Source organism: Mercenaria mercenaria, chromosome 7, assembly GCF_021730395.1.
Source record: "Mercenaria mercenaria strain notata chromosome 7, MADL_Memer_1, whole genome shotgun sequence".
Taxonomy (NCBI): Eukaryota; Metazoa; Mollusca; class Bivalvia; order Venerida; family Veneridae; genus Mercenaria; species Mercenaria mercenaria.
In genome coordinates this window covers 37,485,125-37,507,067 of record NC_069367.1, presented here as the reverse complement: position 1 = coordinate 37,507,067, position 21,943 = coordinate 37,485,125, and the positions used below count along the sequence as shown (strand labels likewise).

At 34.2% G+C, this 21,943-nt stretch overlaps 1 protein-coding gene across 1 annotated transcript in view; it reads left to right on the top strand.

The window, feature by feature from the left end:
- The first annotated feature begins 3,582 nt into the window (after positions 1 to 3,582).
- LOC123555487 (uncharacterized) overlaps positions 3,583 to 21,943 on the top strand; it is a 39,106-nt gene continuing 20,745 nt past the window's right edge. Inside the window, exon 1 of the mRNA XM_045346094.2 lies at positions 3,583 to 3,954. Coding sequence (XP_045202029.2) covers positions 3,658 to 3,954 — 297 coding nt within the window. The 5' untranslated portion in view covers positions 3,583 to 3,657. The remainder of the gene's footprint in view (positions 3,955 to 21,943) is intronic.

Here is a 21,943-nt window from a genome sequence, read left to right as displayed (position 1 = left end):
ATACAACAACAACAACAACTGGTATTGATCATTCATATACAGCTTCATTTAAACCATAGCAGTTATTCAGGATAACTTGATCCAAAAATGAATTGTTTTGTATGAATGATACATGTATTTTCGTGCTGAAGATAGGAAGGGACTGTTTGGCACTGGCTGTACACGGGCCAGTCTGAAATTTGAAAATAAAATGCTGTAACAGGAAACAAGCATGTGTTTATGCTATTATTTAGCACTAAATTTCGGAAAAACTAAATTACATGAACAATAGGTCTGTATAGGTCTGTAAGTGTTCATTTCCTCATAACTTTTTTTTTAAATTATGCAGTGGTCTAGTAGCCTGTGGTTTGAATACTGATCGAGAAATTTATTAGACAGTAATAACATTTTAGTTTGGTTGGATACACCCGAGAGCATCCCCTAAATTTCTCGATCAGTATCAATTCTGATGACGATCCAGCAAGCGGTCCATGAGAACAATTATCATGTTAGTGCAAATCAAGTATACACGTGAAGTTTAATTGGAAATTCTTCTCATGGACCGCTTGCTGGATCGTCATCAGAATTGATCTGTAGCATCATTATAAAGTCCTCTCCCAAATTTATTTAAATGGGTATGGTGGCTTATTTCTGCCATGTCGTGTTGGCGTGTTGGTAAGCGAAAACACGACAACACAAAAAAACGTTAACACGACACATTTTACACGAAAACACGACGTTTAGAGGGCGCCGACAGGACATATTTATTTGTCGAGTTTTCGTGTTGGCAGGTATGAATATGTCGTGTTGGCGCCCTTTATTTGTCATGCTGTTGTGTTGTCGTGACTACGCCCTGCTGACACGAAAACACGACAAATACCTTATTTGTCGAGTTTCGTGTTTTCGCCCCGCCAACACGAAAACACGAAATCACGACAAATACATTATTTGTCGAGTTTTCGTGCTTTCATTTTGGCGCCTTCCGTTAGACATGCGCACAACACGTACTGAACTGAACACAACACAAATGCATGCAAAAATATGCCAAAACAACCAGAAAATGTAAGTCTAAGAATATAAATTGACTTAAATTATATGTATATTTTGGCCGAATACCATTTTGTTACATACCAAAATATCGGAAGACGAACGTCGAATAAACTAATTACTTCTGCCATTTTATCCCTCACCTACATTTTATGTGTTGTTTTTTTCTCATAATGTATCAAACCAATTTCTTACTAAAATAATAAGAACATTCTTATGATAAAGTCAGTGTTTTTAGCCAACCTGTCACGTAGTGACAAGGTCACTTCGTCCGTCGTCGGTCCATTTCTTGTGAACACGATATAGACCACATTTTGAAATCGATTCTAATCAAACATAACTTATATTGGTATAATATCTGTTATTTTCGAAAACTGGCAGATACCATCATGGGTTCCAAAGTTATGGCCCCTTAAAGGACCAAAATTTGCTATTTTGGCTTTTGCAGCCATATAGAGACTTCATTCATGGTTTTATTTGACACAAACTTGCAAAATATCTCTAACAGCAATATATCTTGGATTCCATGTTTCAGGTTTCGGAGTTACGGCCACTGATTGACCCCTAAAAGAGCCAAAGTTCATTTTTACATTGTGAACACGATAGAAGTGACATATTACATTCAATTTTTACCACACTTATACACAATTTAAGTCACAATAAGATCTCGGTTCCTTTCGAAAACCGGTTATATTTCTTCATGTGTTCTAGAGTTACTGCGCCTGAAAGGGGCAAATTTTTCTATTTTGGCCCTTTCAGCCATATAGAGGTTTATTTATGTTTTGATTTGATACAAAATTCCACAGAATGTTTATCTTGATGATCTTTAGGTTAAGTTCGAAACTGGGTCTTGTGGCGTCAAAAACTAGGTCACCAGGTCAAATCAAAGGAAAAACTTGTTAACACCCTAGAGGCTACTTTTTTGACTCTTTCTTCATGAAACTTGGTTAGAATATTTATCTTGATAATTCCTACGCCAAGTTTAAAACTGAGTCATATAGGGTCAAAAACTAGATCACTAGGTCAAATTAAAGAAAAAACTTGTCAGCACTCTAAAGGCCACATTGATGACCTGATGAACTTTATGAAACATGGTAAGAATGTTTACCTTGATGATTCCTAGGTTCAAAACTTGGTCATATTGGTAAAAAACTAGGTAGCCCGGTCAGATCAAAAAACTTGTTAACACTGTAGAGGCCGTATCTGGATGTTCTGGTTACGATTCTAGCTGCCGTATTTTGGACATATTATAGTTTGTTTATTGACTGTTTTGAAATCCCATATAGAAGAGAGTTACAATAATCCAAACGTGAAAAAATTAAAAACTGGTTTGGAAAAAAGAGAAAAAAAAATGTCGACACCTTATCAAGGATTGAACCTCCGACCTTTTGAACGCAGAAATATGAAAGACAAGCATTTCATAAGTATTTCAATAACATAACAGAAGCCAGCTAGTCCGATGACGATACCACACCCTAAACAGAAGAAATTTTGAAGCTTCATTAAAGCCCTACGTAAAGACGTATTTCTCCAATGAAGGACAAGAGGCTGTATTCTGTAAGAAATAAAGCCTATTCAGCTAGATGAAGCTGCGACTAAGAAACTGCTGTGTAACCTCAACCCAAACAAAGCATCAGGTACACACACTATTTTAGCTCGCATTCTGACTTGACTCTGATATTTGATCACCACCTTGAGGGAAGGAAAAGTGCCTGAAGACTGGCGTCATGTAAATGCCACAGCAATTAACAAGTAAGGAACCGACCAAGGCCCTGCCAGCTATCGACCAGTTTCACACACTAGTCTCTGTTGTAAACTCCTCGAAAATGTTATGGTAAGCATCTGGACAGGCACAACAGTTTGCATGACTGCCATAATGGATTCAGGATTAGAGGCAGCTGCGAAATCCAGCTACTCGCACTCACCCACGAACTAGCATCATCGCTTGACAGAAGGCCCCAGACAGACACTATGGAATCCGAGGTAATACCAGTGGATTTTCTCATTGCTTCACAGTGGAACCCAGCAGGGCCTAGTTAAAAGTCCCGGTTGTACATTTTAAACCAATTGTAAGATCTATAAAAGACCAAATACTAGTATCTTCCGTAATCAGGGGCAACTGAGCCACTATACGACTGATTATGGCGGATAGAAGAATGCTTATCGATTAGTGGGTGGACATTATCCAGTTAATCTAGAGCCATGGACCTTTAACAGCAATCTATAGCAAAATGAATAAAGGTGAAAAAAAAAATCATATAAAAAGTCCAAATCCAGTATTATTAAGATAGTATTAAGTTGACAACATTCCGCAGAAAATGATGTCACGTTTCTTGAATATGTTTTTAAATTACAGTTAAGCGCATCTTCCGAGAACTGTTCTACAGTACGTCAGCTATTGTATTAAATTTTGCAATTCAGCTTTTAAAGCGGGAATAAATGCACAGAGATAGAGACTGTCAGTTATTATTCAATGAATAATAAATGACAAATCAGGAAGGAACTTTGTTCAGTGCAGACTATATCCTATCCTAAATAACATAACGATATCATTCATTCTGGTACAAGATTCCGTGTTGAACAGTTCACAGTTTCGCGAACTCCCCACTTTCACTTAATTGAGACGCAGCTATGGAACTTCAGCTGGCATTCCGTTTTTTATTTCTTACATCGATAGATCTCTTTTCATTGAAAGTGTTCGCGAACGTGAAAAATATAGAGTACAAACGCACATTCGGTAACGACAATTATAATGATATAATTTGTGGCGCAGAAAAAAGTGAAAATATATTTGTGGCAGTGAAAATTTCTCAAGATAGTAACGGACAGTGTCAAGCTTTAGAACGTGACTGGCTACTCAACAAACAATACGACAGCGGATATGACTACATCGAGAAGGAAAAAGTAGTGGAAATCTTCAATCCGCCGGTAAGTTAAGACCGTAGTGACAATCGGAATTTTCCGTGTGAAGTCTTGTTTTATAGTTTTCGATTTTTAATAACAACGGAGAATGCCGAAAGCGTACGGAGAGTTACGTAATCGAACAGAAAATACCGGTTGTCATTATTGGCCCACTACCTTAACGGAGGTAATGGCGTAACGTCATTTATCCTGATAATGAAGAATAAAGCCTTTATTTTCCGCAAATAAATAAGCATCATTTGTATTGCTTTTATCATCAGCTATGCAATCATTATTTGACAATCGGCCTGAAAATGATTCAGCCCTTTCACCCGCCATACTGACGTTGCTATATGACTTCAACGTCAGAACGTGCTGAAACGTTCCGGTTACGCGTGACCCTTACGATTATGGCGAGTGAGGCACACTGCGCCATCATGGATTCTCCAACGGCGACCATGATGACCGTTTTAAAGGCTTTTTTGTTATTATATTTAGTATGGTATATAATAATGTAGAATAAAGCCTGGCCCCATGTTCATGAAACATTTTCCCGTCTCATCTGATTTTGACATCGAAATTTTAATTGCAATTTTTGCTGAAATTTCAAGAGTAAATTCCATTTTAAACTTACCATAAGACTGGATAGTCACTTGAAATAGTGATTGATTTAATATTTGGTTTTAAACATGCAATTTTGACATGTATGACAAATAAAATTTCATCATCAAACTTAGCTGAGGCTGAAATTAATTTGTGAAAATGGGGTCTGGACTCGGCAATGGAAGCCCTGGAAGGCCATTTAAAACTATTACATGTACTCAAAATTCAAGACTTAAAAGTTTAACATTTTTAATATTAATTGATTAAAACTTAATATCTAAATATTGAATATATACAAGGAATCTTTCAAAATATCTGCTACACTTAATTTACACATCATACAAAACATTTTACTATGATAAAACAATTAAGTAAAATAAGAACTGACTTTAAAGATCGGTCGTAGAAATGTAGCGGTTTGCGTTACCATGGCAACGGTTGATGAAACTGGTCAAGTTCGAAAGTTCAGATTTTGAAAAATGATTTTAAACTAAAACTATTGAATATTTTTAGTGAAAACATGACATACAGTATTATTACATCAGTACTTATCACACTGATATAATATAATGGAAATTACTATCTCAATGACCAAGATTTTGGGCGCACGTACAAAATTACATAGTTGGCACATGCATAATTATTAATTTGTTTTTGTAAAGGATTTCTTCTTCAAAATTAGATTTATAGCGTTATTTTATGTTATTGCTATTTTTTGTATGCTAAAATCTCTATTAAAACTGACAGAAAAGAATATCATAAAAATTACTTCCCAGTCCATTTGTCTTTTCGTTCATATTTGATCACAGCGCACTTAAAAAAATATCAACTGGCCACTTTAAAATCGAAAATAGTTATTTCAGAGGATGCATGCTTCATTTGTATAGATCAATTGTATTTTTCTTGTATGTTGATGGATTCTGCAAAATAATCACTTGCATGCTATGATCACTATACTCGTAATAGTGTTATCGCTTATTGTACTGAAACAGTAAAACGCATGCCAACCTATTATATCAAAGTACACTTTCCACAGAAATGAATTGATAATTAGTTATTTAATTGGAAAAAAACATAGTCATTGTATTACAACACTACTGAGGCATTCTCCTGGAGCGTTCTGAAATGTAAAAAAAATCAAATTACCTCTTTTTATATAAAACAAGAAAACAAGAATGGATATCTAAACTGCATATGATAAGTTTGAAATTACAGTTTTTGTACAGCGAGAAGGGTTTGTAAAATAATATTTTACTACCTAAATCTGTGCTGAAAGTACCTTTTCAAATAATTATCAGATTTGATTTGAATTGGTTTAACTTTCGAAAAAGTCGATGCGTTTGCACATTGTAAACTACTGAAAAGGGCACTTGAAGCAACTGCTCTTTCGGCGCCAATCCAAGTGTTTGAACGTGTAATTCCAATCAGTTTGGTTGGGAAATGTCTATTTTAATTCAGTTTGATGATATACGTACACATGCAAATGCTGCAAACGATTGCCAAGAATGTGCAATCACATTTGCTAAAGAATAATAATGCTTTGCGTATTTTTTATTTTGGGGGTGGGTCACTTATTGTTACTCTGTTGATATCTCGTATTATGCAATCAACTTTCAGGAGATATCATTACCATTGGCGGGTATGTTTCCAAGTACACCTCATATTTTGTTTATAGCTCGGATGGAAAATCAAAGGAATATACGAAGTTTTTGAATGAGTATGTCTGTACAGCTTTTCTGATATTTCTTTCATGTAGTAGCAGTATACATCCTCTGTATGCGGTTACGAAGAAAATATCTTTATGTTAAAGTGTCAGTTTGCAAAAGGATGCTCAGTAAATGTTATCTTTATACATTTTCATCCCGGCTCCGTTACTTCAATAAATCGCATTTTAGTTATTTTATATACAAAAACACTTTATATTGACAAAAATGATAAAAAAATAAATCCAAATGATCTTTTTACCATGATGACTTTCATTCTAAACATTGAAAAACACATATATACCAAAATCTCGTTTTGAGAAGCAAACAGAAAGTGTGTAAAGACGAATTCCGAGTGTTAATGAATAACTCCGGGTGCCCTCCTCCGGACCCCTACCACCACTACCCCTTACACAATTTGAGCAGGGACGTATCCTTATGAATGTAACCTTTACTCATTTGAAAAATAAAATAAAATGTTCTGCCAGTCTAATTTGAAGCAATAACGTTGCACCTGTTACAGGACATGGAACTGAAACATTTTACCGTACAATGTTTAGACTAAAATATTTAACAGAGGCAAAATTATGTAACAGATATGTAACGAAGGCCAATGATTAAATAACGGATGCATTCATCCACTGATATATTCAGTTCTTTATTTCAATGAAAACTTAGCAACGAGCATTTATTGGTTTAACATTTATCATTGACAATTACCGTTTGAAAGCCAATATTTGACATTAAGCAGTTCGTAAATAGCATTTTGCATTAACAATTTTGCAGTTAGCATGGCGCATTGGCCTTCCATAGGCATATAGCATTTGGTATGTTGCACTTCATATCAAGTATTTGGCATTTTGCATTAAGTTATTGGCATTTAGCATGAAGTATTTGATGTTTAGCATTAGGTAATTGGCATTTAGCATTAAATATTTGTCATTTAGCATTTGGCAATAAGCATGGCGCACCGGCCTTCCATACATCAAATGCCATATGCCATATCCTTTATGCTAGATGTCAAATGCTAAATGTCAGATAGCCTATGCTTATTGCCAAATGATAATTGATAATCGTCAAATGCTTTAACTTTATGAGTTAATGATCTGTATCCCTTAAACAAATGACTGTTCCTATTAATCACGTGAAAACATATTAAGTTCTATCAGTCTGGTTTGAAGCAATAACATGTTCTAAAAGTTATGATATTATGTGACCGAAACTTTTCATTCTAAAGTGTTAGGAAAGTAGTTTTAATAGAGACAAAGTTATGTATCAAAGGCAAACGACTCTTTTAAGGATGCATTCATATACTGATATATTCAGCTCTTTATCTGAATAAGTACTTAGCAATATGCATTTGGCATTTATTGTTTCGTACTTCGCAATTAACAATTATCATTTATCGTTTGACAATTACCATTTAACAGGCAATATTTGACACTAAGAATATAGCAGTTAGCATTTTGCAATAACTATTTGTAATTAAGTATTTGGCAAATAGCATGGCGCACCGGCCTTCCATAGTCTTCCATAGTAATATATATCATTTCGTTTTCAAAACATTTTGCATAAGGTATTTGGCATTTAGCATTGATATCTGATATTTAGCAATTGGCAATTAACATGGCGCACCTCGTTTCCATAGAGCCATGTACATGAATATTAGCATCACTTTTGTAGAACCGCTGTACACACACTCGGAGTCTTTACTCCCATCATGGTACCGCTGAATTAAGGAGAGAAATCCGGTATATGATTAATTATTAAAGTGTTAGAAGTATCAAATCTAAAATAGTTGATTTCGTAACAGTAATAATAAAAAAGCAACAAAAAAGAGAAAAGATTTATGCATGCATTATATGTTTAGCGTATCTATACAATCATGACAGCTAACAAAAGCAGTGTCACCGAAAAAAACACAAATTATTCACATGTTTTCCAACAATTTATTTAATAAACATTTTTTTTCATATAGTATACGTTAACAATTCCAAGTCAAGATTTAACGAGTTATTCCTTAACTTCATTGTCCATATGTATTGAAAAAGGAAGCGAATCAAGAACCTATAGGGCCTGTAATCCGCTACATATTAATGTATAAAATGATGTAAAATTGAGTATCCAAAATTTTAGAATTTTAATTACATGCGTATTATACAACATTTTCAAGCCAAAAATCAGCCATATTGTAATAAAGTCTAAAAAATATTTATTGTCTGATTAAAAAAGGCACATTTTTGGTTCACAATTGAATGCACGTGCTAATTACTAAAATGCACGAGCGGACGACAATTATGAAATTTGATAAGATATTTAGAATATAATCACTGCAAACGATAGGTATTCATAACTTAATGAAAATATGAAAAAAAATCAAGTTTCTAATACTACTACCTTTTGAAATATGACAACGGAAAGTTTTTTGAGTTTCCGCGGTTACTAGCTTCAGTAGACATTTCCATTGTTACGGCATACCGCTAAATTTCTACGACCTCTACGACACTCAATCCTTGAGTGGGGCCCGTACATGCGAAAGCTTCTTCAGGTAATATTAAGTAGAGAGAGAGAGAGAACACGACGCATGCATTCGCCGACGGTTTTCAAAAGGCAGATGCATGAATTGGCGTTTTAGTGGCAACTGTAAGGGATATTAACGAACTAGTTTATTTTAGTTGGCCACCATCGACTTGAACCATCCAGTAAAAGTGACTCTCTTGTTAGGATTTGTGCTATTGCCAGTTCAGCAAGAGAACGGAAACACAAGACTGGAACTGATCATAGGTTACTTTCGTGAAGACTTGAAGTATACAGAAAGAGTTTAACTTCTACTTTTCCGGCGAAACATCCGTTAGGATCTTTGTTATTAAGCATATACCGAGAGATAACAACTTCAGTCAAAGCTAAGTCACATATACTACATTAGACCATGCGGAAAACACACTAGAAAAAGAATAACAGTTAATCATAGAAAGTTAATCATAGAATACTTAGGATACCGAATCATGTGGCAGCGTCTATCACATTGTTATTATTTAAAAGTGAATAGAAAGATGGCGTGAAGTTGCTGAAAAAGCTGGACCCAGAAAGTATCCAATTAAGAAAAGCGTATAAGCTTACAAGAGGAAAATACATTTTCTTATCATCTTATTATATTGTTGTTGGTTCTACTTAAACAATCCGAAGACGATAGCAAGTATTACCTTGACAGGGTTTCAAGTCACAGGTTTTTCACCTGAGTATGGCGCAAAGACCGCGGAAAAGAAAATGCAAACGCACATTCTACAACAATTTCAGGCATAATCATGGTTGGGTTGGACAGTTTCGTGTATGAAAAAAGTACCATAAAACCAGCGGATATAACGTTGGTGGAGATACTTGACTGGAAACAACTGGAATGAGCTGGTTGATAAACGCATTGAAGGACTTGTGTGCTCGAGGACAACTTGATATTAAATCCGCACCATGTAAAATGCGGTTTTGTGTAACAGATATGATTCAATCAGAACTTTATCGCATTGATTTTCACTAGAACTCACACAATGTACGACCACAGAAATATATAGAAGCTTATACTTTAAACAGAAATGCCTATGTCACAGAACAATTAGGTACTGGTGATAAACGGAATCAAGGCCAATTTTCAAGGTGTTAAAATTTGCAAGTACGTTTACACCATACCACAACAAATATGCAGACACGTTCAGCGATTTGGCTAACATTCCAAATGCCTCATACTGCTAAAATATTAGAATTACATGAAATATTAATGACAGTCTATGAATAAGATCTGTATGTTTGATTTGTGATAATCTATAACTTGCTCAATTGATAATCTAGACGGTAAGTTTTGTAATCATTCGCGGAAAATTGAATATTTAGTAGATAAAGTTAGATTCGTATGCTTTTCACGCACCTAAAGTTACACAAAATCAGACAATAAATAGTAATCTTATGATATATGTAATAACATAATATACCAATATTAATATAGTGTGTAATCTGATAAGACTTAAATTTTTTTTGGTTTATGATGTGGGGATAGAAAGTTTGAAAAAATACCCAAAATATTGTGAGAAAGAATGTTTTGAAAGTACAAGTTTTACGATATTATGTTCTGCGTTTCTGCATATACATATACAAGAAATATGCAAAGTTGATAGTGTTGTTTAAAATGAAAATCTCCTATACGCATATTTAAGTTGTGTTAAAGAACAAGTTTCCCAAATATGCACATTTTAACAGTAATGACAATTATTGGTAACACCAAACGTGTTTGATTACATTTTAACCATTTTCAGTGCTGAAATAACTTTATTCAGACGTATGTCTTTTTGTTGGTATTAGGTCAACAGGAAATAGATCTAATGGTCTTATTTTAAGTGAAATTTTATTTTAAACTGAGTATTCTCCCTTAAATCCCTAAAATTAATAATTGAATGGTCATGGCGAACCTCTTCAAACATCTGAAGACTCTGGGATTAATAGTTCTACAGTCACTTTGATTACTGGAATGAGGTTTTGCTTTTCAAGATCAATTTGACGTTGACCTATGATCTTTCAACCAAGAAATATTTAGGGGTTATCTTGTAATGAACTCATGGGGAGCTTGTCCACGAAATTTAATGACCCTAAGCTAAGCGGTCTCAGGAAATTTGTCGGACAAGATCCTCAGTGACTTTGACTATTAATCTTATACCCAATCATATACATCATATGATTATGACGAACGTCTCTAAAAGTTTGAATGTTCTTGGCCTAACCATGTCTAGAATTTTGTCAGACAATTTGATGTTTTCAGTGACCTTTCTCTACCAAAATAGAGGTCCTGTATTGATATTAACCTACATCCGTACCATGTTCGAGGACTCTAGGTTTAAGCATTGGTCTGGTAATTGGATGGGCAAGGATTTTCTGATATGCAAATTCATAATGATCATTTATCTCCTAACCCAAAACTAAAGATGAACGATTTACTAATCATGAAGAACATCCAGACATCCATACCAAATTTGAGGACTGTTGGCCTAAGGCTTAGGCGTTCGCTGGTAAATGTTCGGACAAGAAAATATTGTTCAAGGTCTAGGAGAGTTTGGCCTTTGATCTTTGAAACCAAAAACTAGTATTTACCATCTAATGGTCACGGCCAACCACCTACCAAGTCTAAGGACTCTTGACTAAGCCATGATACTCTAATTAGTAAGAGAAACTTTTAATCCCGTTATCAATACGCGTTATCTACTTGTCATGACCAACTCCCTACTAGCTTGAAGGACCCGAGGCTCAATCATTCTCCAATAAATTTTCGAATACTATTTTGTCTTCCGACAACCAAATAACCCACTCCAATGTGTAAAGGAAACGCACCACCGTTTCTTTTGCACTTCGATGTTTAATACCCAATCTTCAATCGGGTGCATGTGTGGTGAAGGATGGAATGCGGAAAGGGTCGTAATTAATTATACCTGACGCGAAGTGTGTAAAAATGGTACTAAAGGGCAAATAACTTTAAATTAACGAGTTAACATCGTTGTGCATTTTAATGGTCAGGTTGAATGACTGAATCATTGATGACGTAAGCAAAACAATGAATACATTTCAGATAGAAATTTTTCTTAATGCATGTTTATGTGATAAATAGAATTATCTGTTTTGTAATTTTGCCCTTATTGTCCTTTTATGTAATTGTATGTATACGTAGTAGAAGTCCAATTCTGGTACATTAACTACGGGTTTGCGCGTAGGTAATTTAGTCCCTTTTATGTACTGTACATTTAGAGCCGTTTAGTGCACGTATTTGATTGTCATTAAAGGCGTTCCAGTCAGGTATTGTTTTTAAAAAGAAACTATTTTTATATACTTCAGTTTGGGCAAGTTCAGCTTTATATAGCACTGAGAGTTATGTGTTTGGAATTTGTCACAATATTGCTGGTTTTAAAATCGTCAAAATTTTTCACTTTGATTTGCTTTTTAGCTGGATTTTTTTTGAAGGAACTCGTCAGCATTGATTGCTGGTACCATACCCCTAGCGATCTTGAACAGCATTATAAGTCGTTTTTCTTTCCTTCTATCTTGAAGAGGTGGTAAACCAAGTTCTTTAAGCATTTCAGTTACACAACCATCGTGTCGAAATTTATAATCATTTTTAATAAACCTAGCTACTTGTCGTTGAATTTTTTCAAGATAAGTAATATCACTTTGTTTATAAGGGTCCAATACTATAGCCGCATATTCGAGCGTTGACCTAATTAATGCAACATATGCTAATCTTTTACTATCCCTAGGAGCATGCTTCAAGTTTCTTTTTAAGTACTCAAGGGTTGAGTTTGCTTTCTTAGAGATGTTTCTTATATGGGTGCACCACTGTAAGTCATTTAAAATAGTAATTCCTAGATACCGGTTTGTTTCAACCTCTTTCAGAATTGTATTGTCGAGTTGATAGAAAAATGAAGTGCGTGACTTTACACTTAATACATAGCACTTTTTAGCATTAAAACGCATTCCCCAATCTTTTGCCCAGTTCTCTAGGTTGGATAGATCGTTCTGTAGGATTTGATGATCACTTTGGTTTCTTATTGGTCTATACAGTAAGCAATCGTCTGCAAATTTACCCGTCGCGTCACATACTTATGTTAATGCAGTATAAAATGGACCAAAGACTAACAAAGGTATATCAGCTATTATATTTATTGGAAAAAGTATATTATATCAACAATCAAGTTTGGTTTAGAACTGTTGGTCTAAATAGCCTTTTTTGCTCATCTGTGTAATTTTATTTCAAAAAATGTTTAAACAGTCAAACTACGTTAACACGGTTAGTTGAAATATAATGTTGTAGCTGTGTTCAACATAAAAACTGAAGAAATATCTCCCCAAAAGTGAAAACAAATCAATATCATAACAATAAAGAAAAAAACCCAATGGCTTTACGATTTTCACCCTAAATTACAAATGAAAGATAAACACGGGAAGGCATACTGAACTTAACTGAATATTTGAAAGATTGAAAGAAGAAGAAGAATAATCAATAGATGGTTTCCTTGGCACTTTATAGATGTTTGTCATCTGGAAACAGTAAGCAATACTTTGAGTCTTTCTGCTCTCTACTTTCTAATTATGGAATCACTCCACTTCTCCTCCATTGCCTTTGTACTTACACAGTATTTTACTTTCAGTCTCTGTAATTCAATCATTCAATTTGTGTCTTAAACTCCTTTTTTCTGGCCCTTTCTTGTTGCACTGCAAATATAACTCAAATATAAATCATTTATCTCCAGTTCACGAAGATCAAACAAGTAGTCCTCTGCTTAACATGTATACTTGTATATTGATCAATATGCGTTAATAAATATGTTTAAACCTGACAAAGCATTGAGGAGAAAATAAAAATGTTCGAAGAAAAAGTTCACGAACCAACTGACTGTCTTTGAACGACAATCAGTTATTACCCTAAAAGCACACACGGAGGACTTGAGGTGCTTAGTTGATCTATAACGCAATACAACGGTTTTAAAACCATGTTTCCTCGTGTGTTTTTCGCATTTAGCATCTGCAGTCCATCAAGAGAACTGAGTGCCCCGTAATGAATGTATGAACCTTAAAAGTAAAATTCTTTTAAATCGTCAAATTTAAGTCTTAAAATCAAAATTTAATGATGAACTCTTAAACTTTAGATATTAAATATTAAAACTAAAATCTTAAAATTTTAATCTTAAATATTAAAATTTAATACTAAAATGTTAAAAACTTAAATTTAATTCTTAAATACATGTATCTAAATTTTATTCTTAAATATTAGAAGATTTATTTATTTATTTACGTCTCATTAATGTACACCAATTATATATACATAATAAAATAGTTTTAAGTGCACAAAAACATTCAAAATGGAATGACATGAGACTATTTCTGAAATAAACACTCTATCATCTTTTAAAACATAACTCTTATGTCAATGATATTAAGAGAAGCAAGGAATATTCCTGTTGGAATCTTAAATGTTCACTATATACAGTTAATCAAAGTACTGAAAGTACAGTAAGGCTGGCTACCACTAAAACACTGAATGAAAACTGTGCGGGAAAGTGTTTTGCAAAATCTTAGATATTATTGGTTCTCCATATCAAACCAATGCGGGCATAGGATATTGTTGTGATGAACCATCTTGGTTAACTTGTGAAGGTAGTGTAAGGGTATTACAGACTATAGCTGGTGTGAAAAAAATACATTGTGTTTGCTTCATTAGTGATACAAACGGCACATAATTCTCACTTGGGAAACTGAAACCAAAAGGTCAGGTTCCGAGAACGTAATCCAATCAAACCACATAGAATAACGAGCGAAATTCATTGTTTATTCAAGAAAACCTAGTTTTTCAAATGTTAACCATGGTGTACGGTCGATATATTAGAATTAAAAGATCGACTATTGTTCACGGCCGTGAACCTATATTTACGAGTTTACGAATATGAACCCCTGTTTACGACCGTGGGCCTAGATTTATGATCGTGAACCATAGTTTACGGACGTGAAATGTATGGAAATTGTCCAATAATAACATGAACGCAGCTTCACAGTCGAAAAACTAGGTTTAAACGATGGATAAACTAGGTTTTTCAAACGTAAAAGCATGTAAACCTATTCTTTCGAGCAAAAACATAGGATTACTTCGTAAACCATAGTTCATTCTTGTAAGTGTAGGTTCAGATAGTACATCCAAGTTAAAGTTCAATCGATAAACCTAGTTTATTGGACGTAAACATGGGTTCAAGAGAGAAAACTATAGTTTACTTCCGTTATCTTGTTAGTTCGCTCGAAAATTTATGTAAGTATTCAATTATCCTAGTTTTTCGACCAAGAATGTAATTATTTGATAATTTGATTGCCGAGAACCATTGTAAACGGACGTGAACCTATGTTTACGACCATGAACTTGATTTTACGAGTGTTAACCATAGTTTAAGTACGTGAACCTAGGTTTACATTCGATAAACTTGGTTTCTCATACAAAACTATGATTTTTGGTCATTATCCTATGTTCACGAGCGTGAACCTATGTTTACGGTCGTAAATCCATGTTCACGGTGGTTCACATTCGTAAACTATGCTTTACATTCGTGAACCCTGGTTTACTCCCGTAAACATAGGTTCACGCTCGTGAACTTAGAATAACAGCCGAAATTCAAAGTTCAATTGAAAAACCCTAGTTGAAATCTGGGCGTGTTTTCGCTCTAAAATATGGGTAAGTATTTGAAAAATCTGATTATACGTTTCAAAAACCTAGTTTATCGATTGTTAATCCTAGCTTTTCGACCTTAAACCTGCGTTCACGTTATTGTTGGACAATTCGCGTGCCATAACCGTTTATATAGGTTTCCAAAGAAGCGATAATAAACATTGAGAGACATATATTATCAGAGAAAATATAAAGGTAAAAAACACAACAACTTTATTTCGGTATGCAATCCCCGCTCCCCTCCACGACATAAATCATGTACTAGTATAAATGTATGAACACTGATCAGATGGGGCGATTTTCTTGTCGGTATGAGGGAAATTTAGGGCTCGAATCCCGCTTCAAACCGGGCTGTTAATGATTACTGTCTAGTCATGTTCCTTCCTTAATACGATGGTTAGGAAAATTGACTTACCCGTAATAATGTACTCCTTTTTAGAAGAGTATTCAATTCCTACCATGAGATTACTTTAACTATTTTTTCAGGAGGGCGTAGGTTCAAACCCCACTATGATCAAACTTTGTTCATTATATTTCTTTTTTCAAGTAAGATTAGTCTGTGTTCAGACCGTATGTTTGTTCAAAGAAGAATTCCTGAGGCTATTCAAATCTTATATAATTATGTCCCTTGTCTTCTCAAAACATATAACATAGATCAGCAGAGCCAGGACTGGTGAAGTCAGAATTTTTACAGAATTATTTTTTTCTAAAAAAAAAAAAAAAAAAAAAAACATTATCTAGTCGGTAGCCAGACTAAAGTAAGATAACCTGTTGTTTTTTTTTGCTTTTTTTTTTCAAGACTTATTATCACTGATCTGTCGTACAAAAGCGGAAATGTTTTATAACAGTTCTTAATTTTACGTTTATTCTTTAGTTTACAAAGTTTGGAAGAAATGTAGGTAGGTAGGTTTTACTTCTGCCCTATGGTTATTTATGAGGCCATAATTTTTTGTTGGAGTTGGAGCTTAATTTCTGTCCGATTAAATCCTTTTTACTCGAGGCTTCCTAGAAAAATTGTTATCGAAATTTTATTTTGTGTCTTAATATTGTTACGCAATAATCTACGCCCCCATCCTAAATTTGTCTGTTTCAGCTGGAGGAAAAAAATAACAACATAATTTATACAAAATTAACAAATAAAAGAAAAACATCAACGACACGGTAAAAGTCGTTTAAAGATGAATCACAGTGCAAAAATATGTTAACTTCAGGGCTGTATCAAGTTCATGTAATTGTTAAACATTATTAATACGGGTCCACTATCTTAATATAACCTGAAAACAGATGAAAACGTGTGTTTGAACAAAACTCGCTTACATCTACGCTCCCACCCTTTAAGGAAATTGGTGATAAAATACTTTTTGCATTATATCTTTCAGTATTCGTCAAAATGTTTAAAACGAATTTAGTATAAAAATACTTAAAATGGCCTTAAAAACTGCTGTTAAATCAAGTAATGTTATAGTTTCTATTGTAAATGTAAACATTATTTCTATAGCAAAATATAGCATGTACGCTGTTTAGGTATATAGCACGTAGAATGTGGTCATTTGTTTCTTCTCATGTTACTGTGGCAATTCCACGTAACGATTTCGTCCCGTAGTACCAATAGCAAATGATCTGAAAGAATAGATTCTTAAAGCCCACAATATAAGACCTGACATAACTCATATCACTATAAGATCATTTTAATTGATATTTCATATTTCTTGTGAGGTCGTCGGATAATGCGCAGTATACAAATATATAACCCATATCGACAATTGTTTCTCGGAACCAGCGTTTGTTTGATTAGCATTTATAGACCGGGGTCATAATCTATAACAAAGCGGTCAACAGTGTTGAGTTACGAAAAAGTTCCATTCATACGGACATTTCATTCATAGAGGCGAATTAATTTACCATCATTATGTAATATTTTCTAATGTTATCTTTCATGTATTTACGTTGGAAAAATAAAACATTATTATAACATGTTTGAACAAATAGATCTATTGAAACAGGAAAGTTTAACAATCTTTATACAACTCTATGGCAAAACTGATAAACGTGGCGGACTATTTGAATTGCGCATGAAATTATATTTTGTGTTGTCAGTCTCAGCACCTGTTTAACTTTGTGGGAACTCGATATATGGTTATAATAGTCTGGCGAATATCGCCAGCCTAAAAAGCATGTACTCTTCTAATATTATCTATTTAACCCTTATCACATTTGACCTGAAAACATTAAGTTAGAATAGATATTTTAAATTTTGAAATTTGTTAGTGAATTCTTAAATCTCCATAAATTTATTCAAAAACAAAAGTTTTTAAAAGGATCAAAGACAATGTATATCGACTGTTGAACTGAAATTATGTTATAGTCAAATCAATTAATTAACACACTATATCCAAACATAAAGATTTTATGCAAATGTTTAGCAACACAGTCCATCTCAGTTTAACACATAAATCGACAGTTGTATTTTATTTTGCATTTTTTTTGTAACAAAATCATACATCTCCATCTACTGGACGCACTAGATTTTGCAGGAACCGCTGTGACAAAGCATCCAATTCTCAACTGATGAAGTATTGGTATCATGCAATTTCAGCCAGAGATAGCTCTTGTTAACCCGATTCTTATACACACACTATTAACGGTCATTGTTTAAAACTGGTGGAATAGTGATGTTAAAAATATGTTTATAAAATTATTTGGATAAAGTGCGTTAAAATGGATACGTAGCCCAGAGGATAACGAAGTTGTCGTAGTAACCGAAAGGTACCGAGTTCGAAAGTTCGAATCCGGTCGGCGGAACTTTTTTCCCGCACGGTATTTTCTTATTCAACTATATAGTTATCTTGATTTTCTAGTGATTCACGAATTATGCGTACAGAATTGTGTATAAAACGTCCATTCCACTCCCCATAAAATATAGTGGACGCAACTTGACCCCGATGGTTGACCTTTGTATTATAATACACAATGAGTCACAACCTATTATTGAAAAGGAGTGTACGTAAAACACGAGCTGCACGAGAAAAAGGAAATATAAATTTGTGTAAATATAAATCAGTGTATTGGAAAGTTTTAACTGATCAAATGTAAGTGTATATACTTTGATACTGCACTGTATACAAACTAATTCCATAAAATTATACACGGCTACCCTAAGCACCCTTGATTTCTATAATAAAATAATCGATATGAATAATCAGCCTAAGGTCAACCATCGCGGTCAAGTTGCGACTACTATAGCTAAAATGGCTATGAACACGTTTTTAACTCTTACGAGCCTTTGGAAAATAACGAGAAAGCAATATCTATTCTAAAACACAATGGACTGATGGTGAGACAGGCATATGTTGCATTTGGTATACTTCATAATAAAATAAATAATTTAAAAAAAAACTAACAAGGAAAACATATAAAAACAACAATTTTCCAAATGAAGGAAAGCAAAATTAATGTAACTGGTCTTTCAAACAATATATGTTTTTGCTACAAAAAATACATAACATATACCTCGTCTACAACTGGTCTCGAACTTACATCGCCTGCGTGACAAGTAGCCAACGCATCCACTGGGCCATACTTCACTTAGAGTTTCTCATATGATAAGGACATATTTCTATTTATTATAAGAATACATTTGTTTGGGGATATATCTTTGGTATTTATAGTTTGTTGGCAAAATGACGTCACTGTCAAAAATTGTCGGTGGATTAGTAAATGTTATAGTAGTCGCAACTTGACCGCAATGGTTGACCTTAGGCTGATTATTCATATCGATTATTTCATTATAGAAATCAAGGGTGCTTAGGGTAGCCGTGTATAATTATATGGAATTAGTTTGTATACAGTGCAGTATCAAAGTATATACACTTACATTTGATCCGATAAAACTTTCCAATACACTAATTTATATTTACACAAATTTATATTTCCTTTTTCTCGTGCACCTCGTGTTTTACGTGAACTCCTTTTCAATAATAGGTTGTGCCTCATTGTGTATTATACTACAAAGGTCAATCATCTGGGTCAAGTTGCGTCCACTACTAATAAACTTTGATAATGTGGCAGTTGAGTCCAGTAAGTCCAGGGGTGTTCAAAGATAATCCGTCATAGATTTATTGTAAAGCAAATATCGGATTTACCTGTACTGGAAAATAACAGTGTCGATTGTACTGAGGTCAACTGCCACATTATCAAAGTTTATTAGTATACACACTTGGGATATTTTTGGTAATATTATTTCATTCTCATCTATACAACCAATCGTAGCGTTGAAAAACGTTATGTACATATAACAATATTACAAAATCAATTTACCTGGTCAGTATTATTCACTTGGCCATGCACGTACCGTTTGAAAACTGTCACCACTTCTAGCGTTTATTTTACTTAGTATGCAATATTAAAATTAAGTTTTAATTATTTAATATTAATAATTTACTTTTAAGTTGTAAATGTTAAGATTAATTTTAAATGGCCTTCCAGGGTTTCCATTTAAGGCATATGAAAGTCGCTGTATGAGTTAATGGCAACTCGTCATTAAATTCATTAAACAGCTATATTACTATTGTTCTAAAGATCAAATATGAAAGAAAATCTTTGAAATTTTAATATATATAATTCGAAATTATGTTTTAAGATAAGAGTGTAATGTGTGATCTCTTTAATCATTGTCAGATATCCCAAAAACAAGCACACGGACCTATATATTTTATTTCACCATATTATAGTCCATATGTTTATTTACGGCTGTGAAAACTTTAATCAAAATACAAATTGCAGAAATTTTTTATTCCTGAAAATGTTATCAAAATTGTTGTTTTCCAATAGTTGACCATCATGAAAAAGTTTATACCCCAGTCACACTTACAGCGCGGATAGGTACGTCTAGCCACGGATAGAAACGTAGTAATCCGTATCGACCCATACCTGAGCCGTACCTTAAAGTAGTAATCCGTATCAATCCGTACGACTCAGGTACGGATCAATACGGATTACTACGTTTCTATCCGTAGCTAGACGTAGCTATCCGCGCTGTATGTGTGACTGTGGTATTAGGTCAAACTTTTCATATCAGATTTGCAAAAAATCAAGCATACGCCCTATATTTTTATTTGCCGAATTTTCTAGGTACAGATGTATAATTATTCTGAAGTTTTGAAAACTCAGGTTTAAGTCAAATTCTACTTTACTAGTACATAACAGTCCAGGTCAGAGCATAATTGGACGCTAGTACAAAGCAGTTCACATCAGAGTGACACCCTTTTCGAATAATAGTACAGAAATGTTTAGGTCAGAGTGTTATAGAACACTGGTACATGATACTTAAGGTTAGAATAATATTGAAAACTAGTACAGAATACGTCTGGTCAGTGTAAAACTGAGTGCTGGTGCAGGATAGTCCAGGTCAGAGTAATACTGAATGCAAGTACAGGATACTTCAGGTCAGATTAAAACTGAATGCTGGTACAGGATAATCCAGGTCAGTGTAATACTGAATGCAAGTACAGGATACTTCAGGTCAGATTAAAATTGAATGCTGGTACAGGATAGTCCAGGTCAGAGTAATACTGAATGCTTGTACATGATACTTCTGGTCAGAGTAATACTGAATGCTGGTACAGAATAGTCCAGGTCAGAGTAATACTGTATGCCGGTACATGATACTTCTGGTCAGAGTGATACCGAATGCTGGTACAGAATAGTCCAGGTCAAAGTAATACTGAATGCTGGTACAGGATAGTTCAGGTCAAAGTAATACTGAATGCTGGTACATGATACTTCTGGTCAGATTAAAATTGAATGCTGGTACAGAATAGTCCAGGTCAAAGTAATACTGAATGCTGGTACATGATACTTCTGGTCAGATTAAAATTGAATGCTGGTACAGGGTAGTTCAGGTCAGAGTAATACTGAATGCTTGTACATGATACTTCTGGTCAGAGTAATACTGAATGCTTGTACATGATACTTCTGGTCAGAGTAATACTGAATGCTGGTACAGAATAGTCCAGGTCAGAGTAATACTGTATGCCGGTACATGATACTTCTGGTCAGAGTGATACCAAATGCTGGTACAGAATAGTCCAGGTCAAAGTAATACTGAATGCTGGTACAGGATAGTTCAGGTCAAAGTAATACTGAATGCTGGTACATGATACTTCTGGTCAGATTAAAATTGAATGCTGGTACAGAATAGTCCAGGTCAAAGTAATACTGAATGCTGGTACATGATACTTCTGGTCAGATTAAAATTGAATGCTGGTACAGGATAGTTCAGGTCAGAATAATACTGAATGCTTGTACATGATACTTTTGGTCAGAGTAATACTGAATGCTGGTACAGGATAGCTCAGGTCAGGTCAAGTTATCCTAGATATATAGCTGTTTGCAAATAAGCAGTCTGGTGCTTTAGCGTATCCGATGTCTAGCACAAATACACGCGAAGCTGTCTTTTATGGGAAGAACCAGTGCT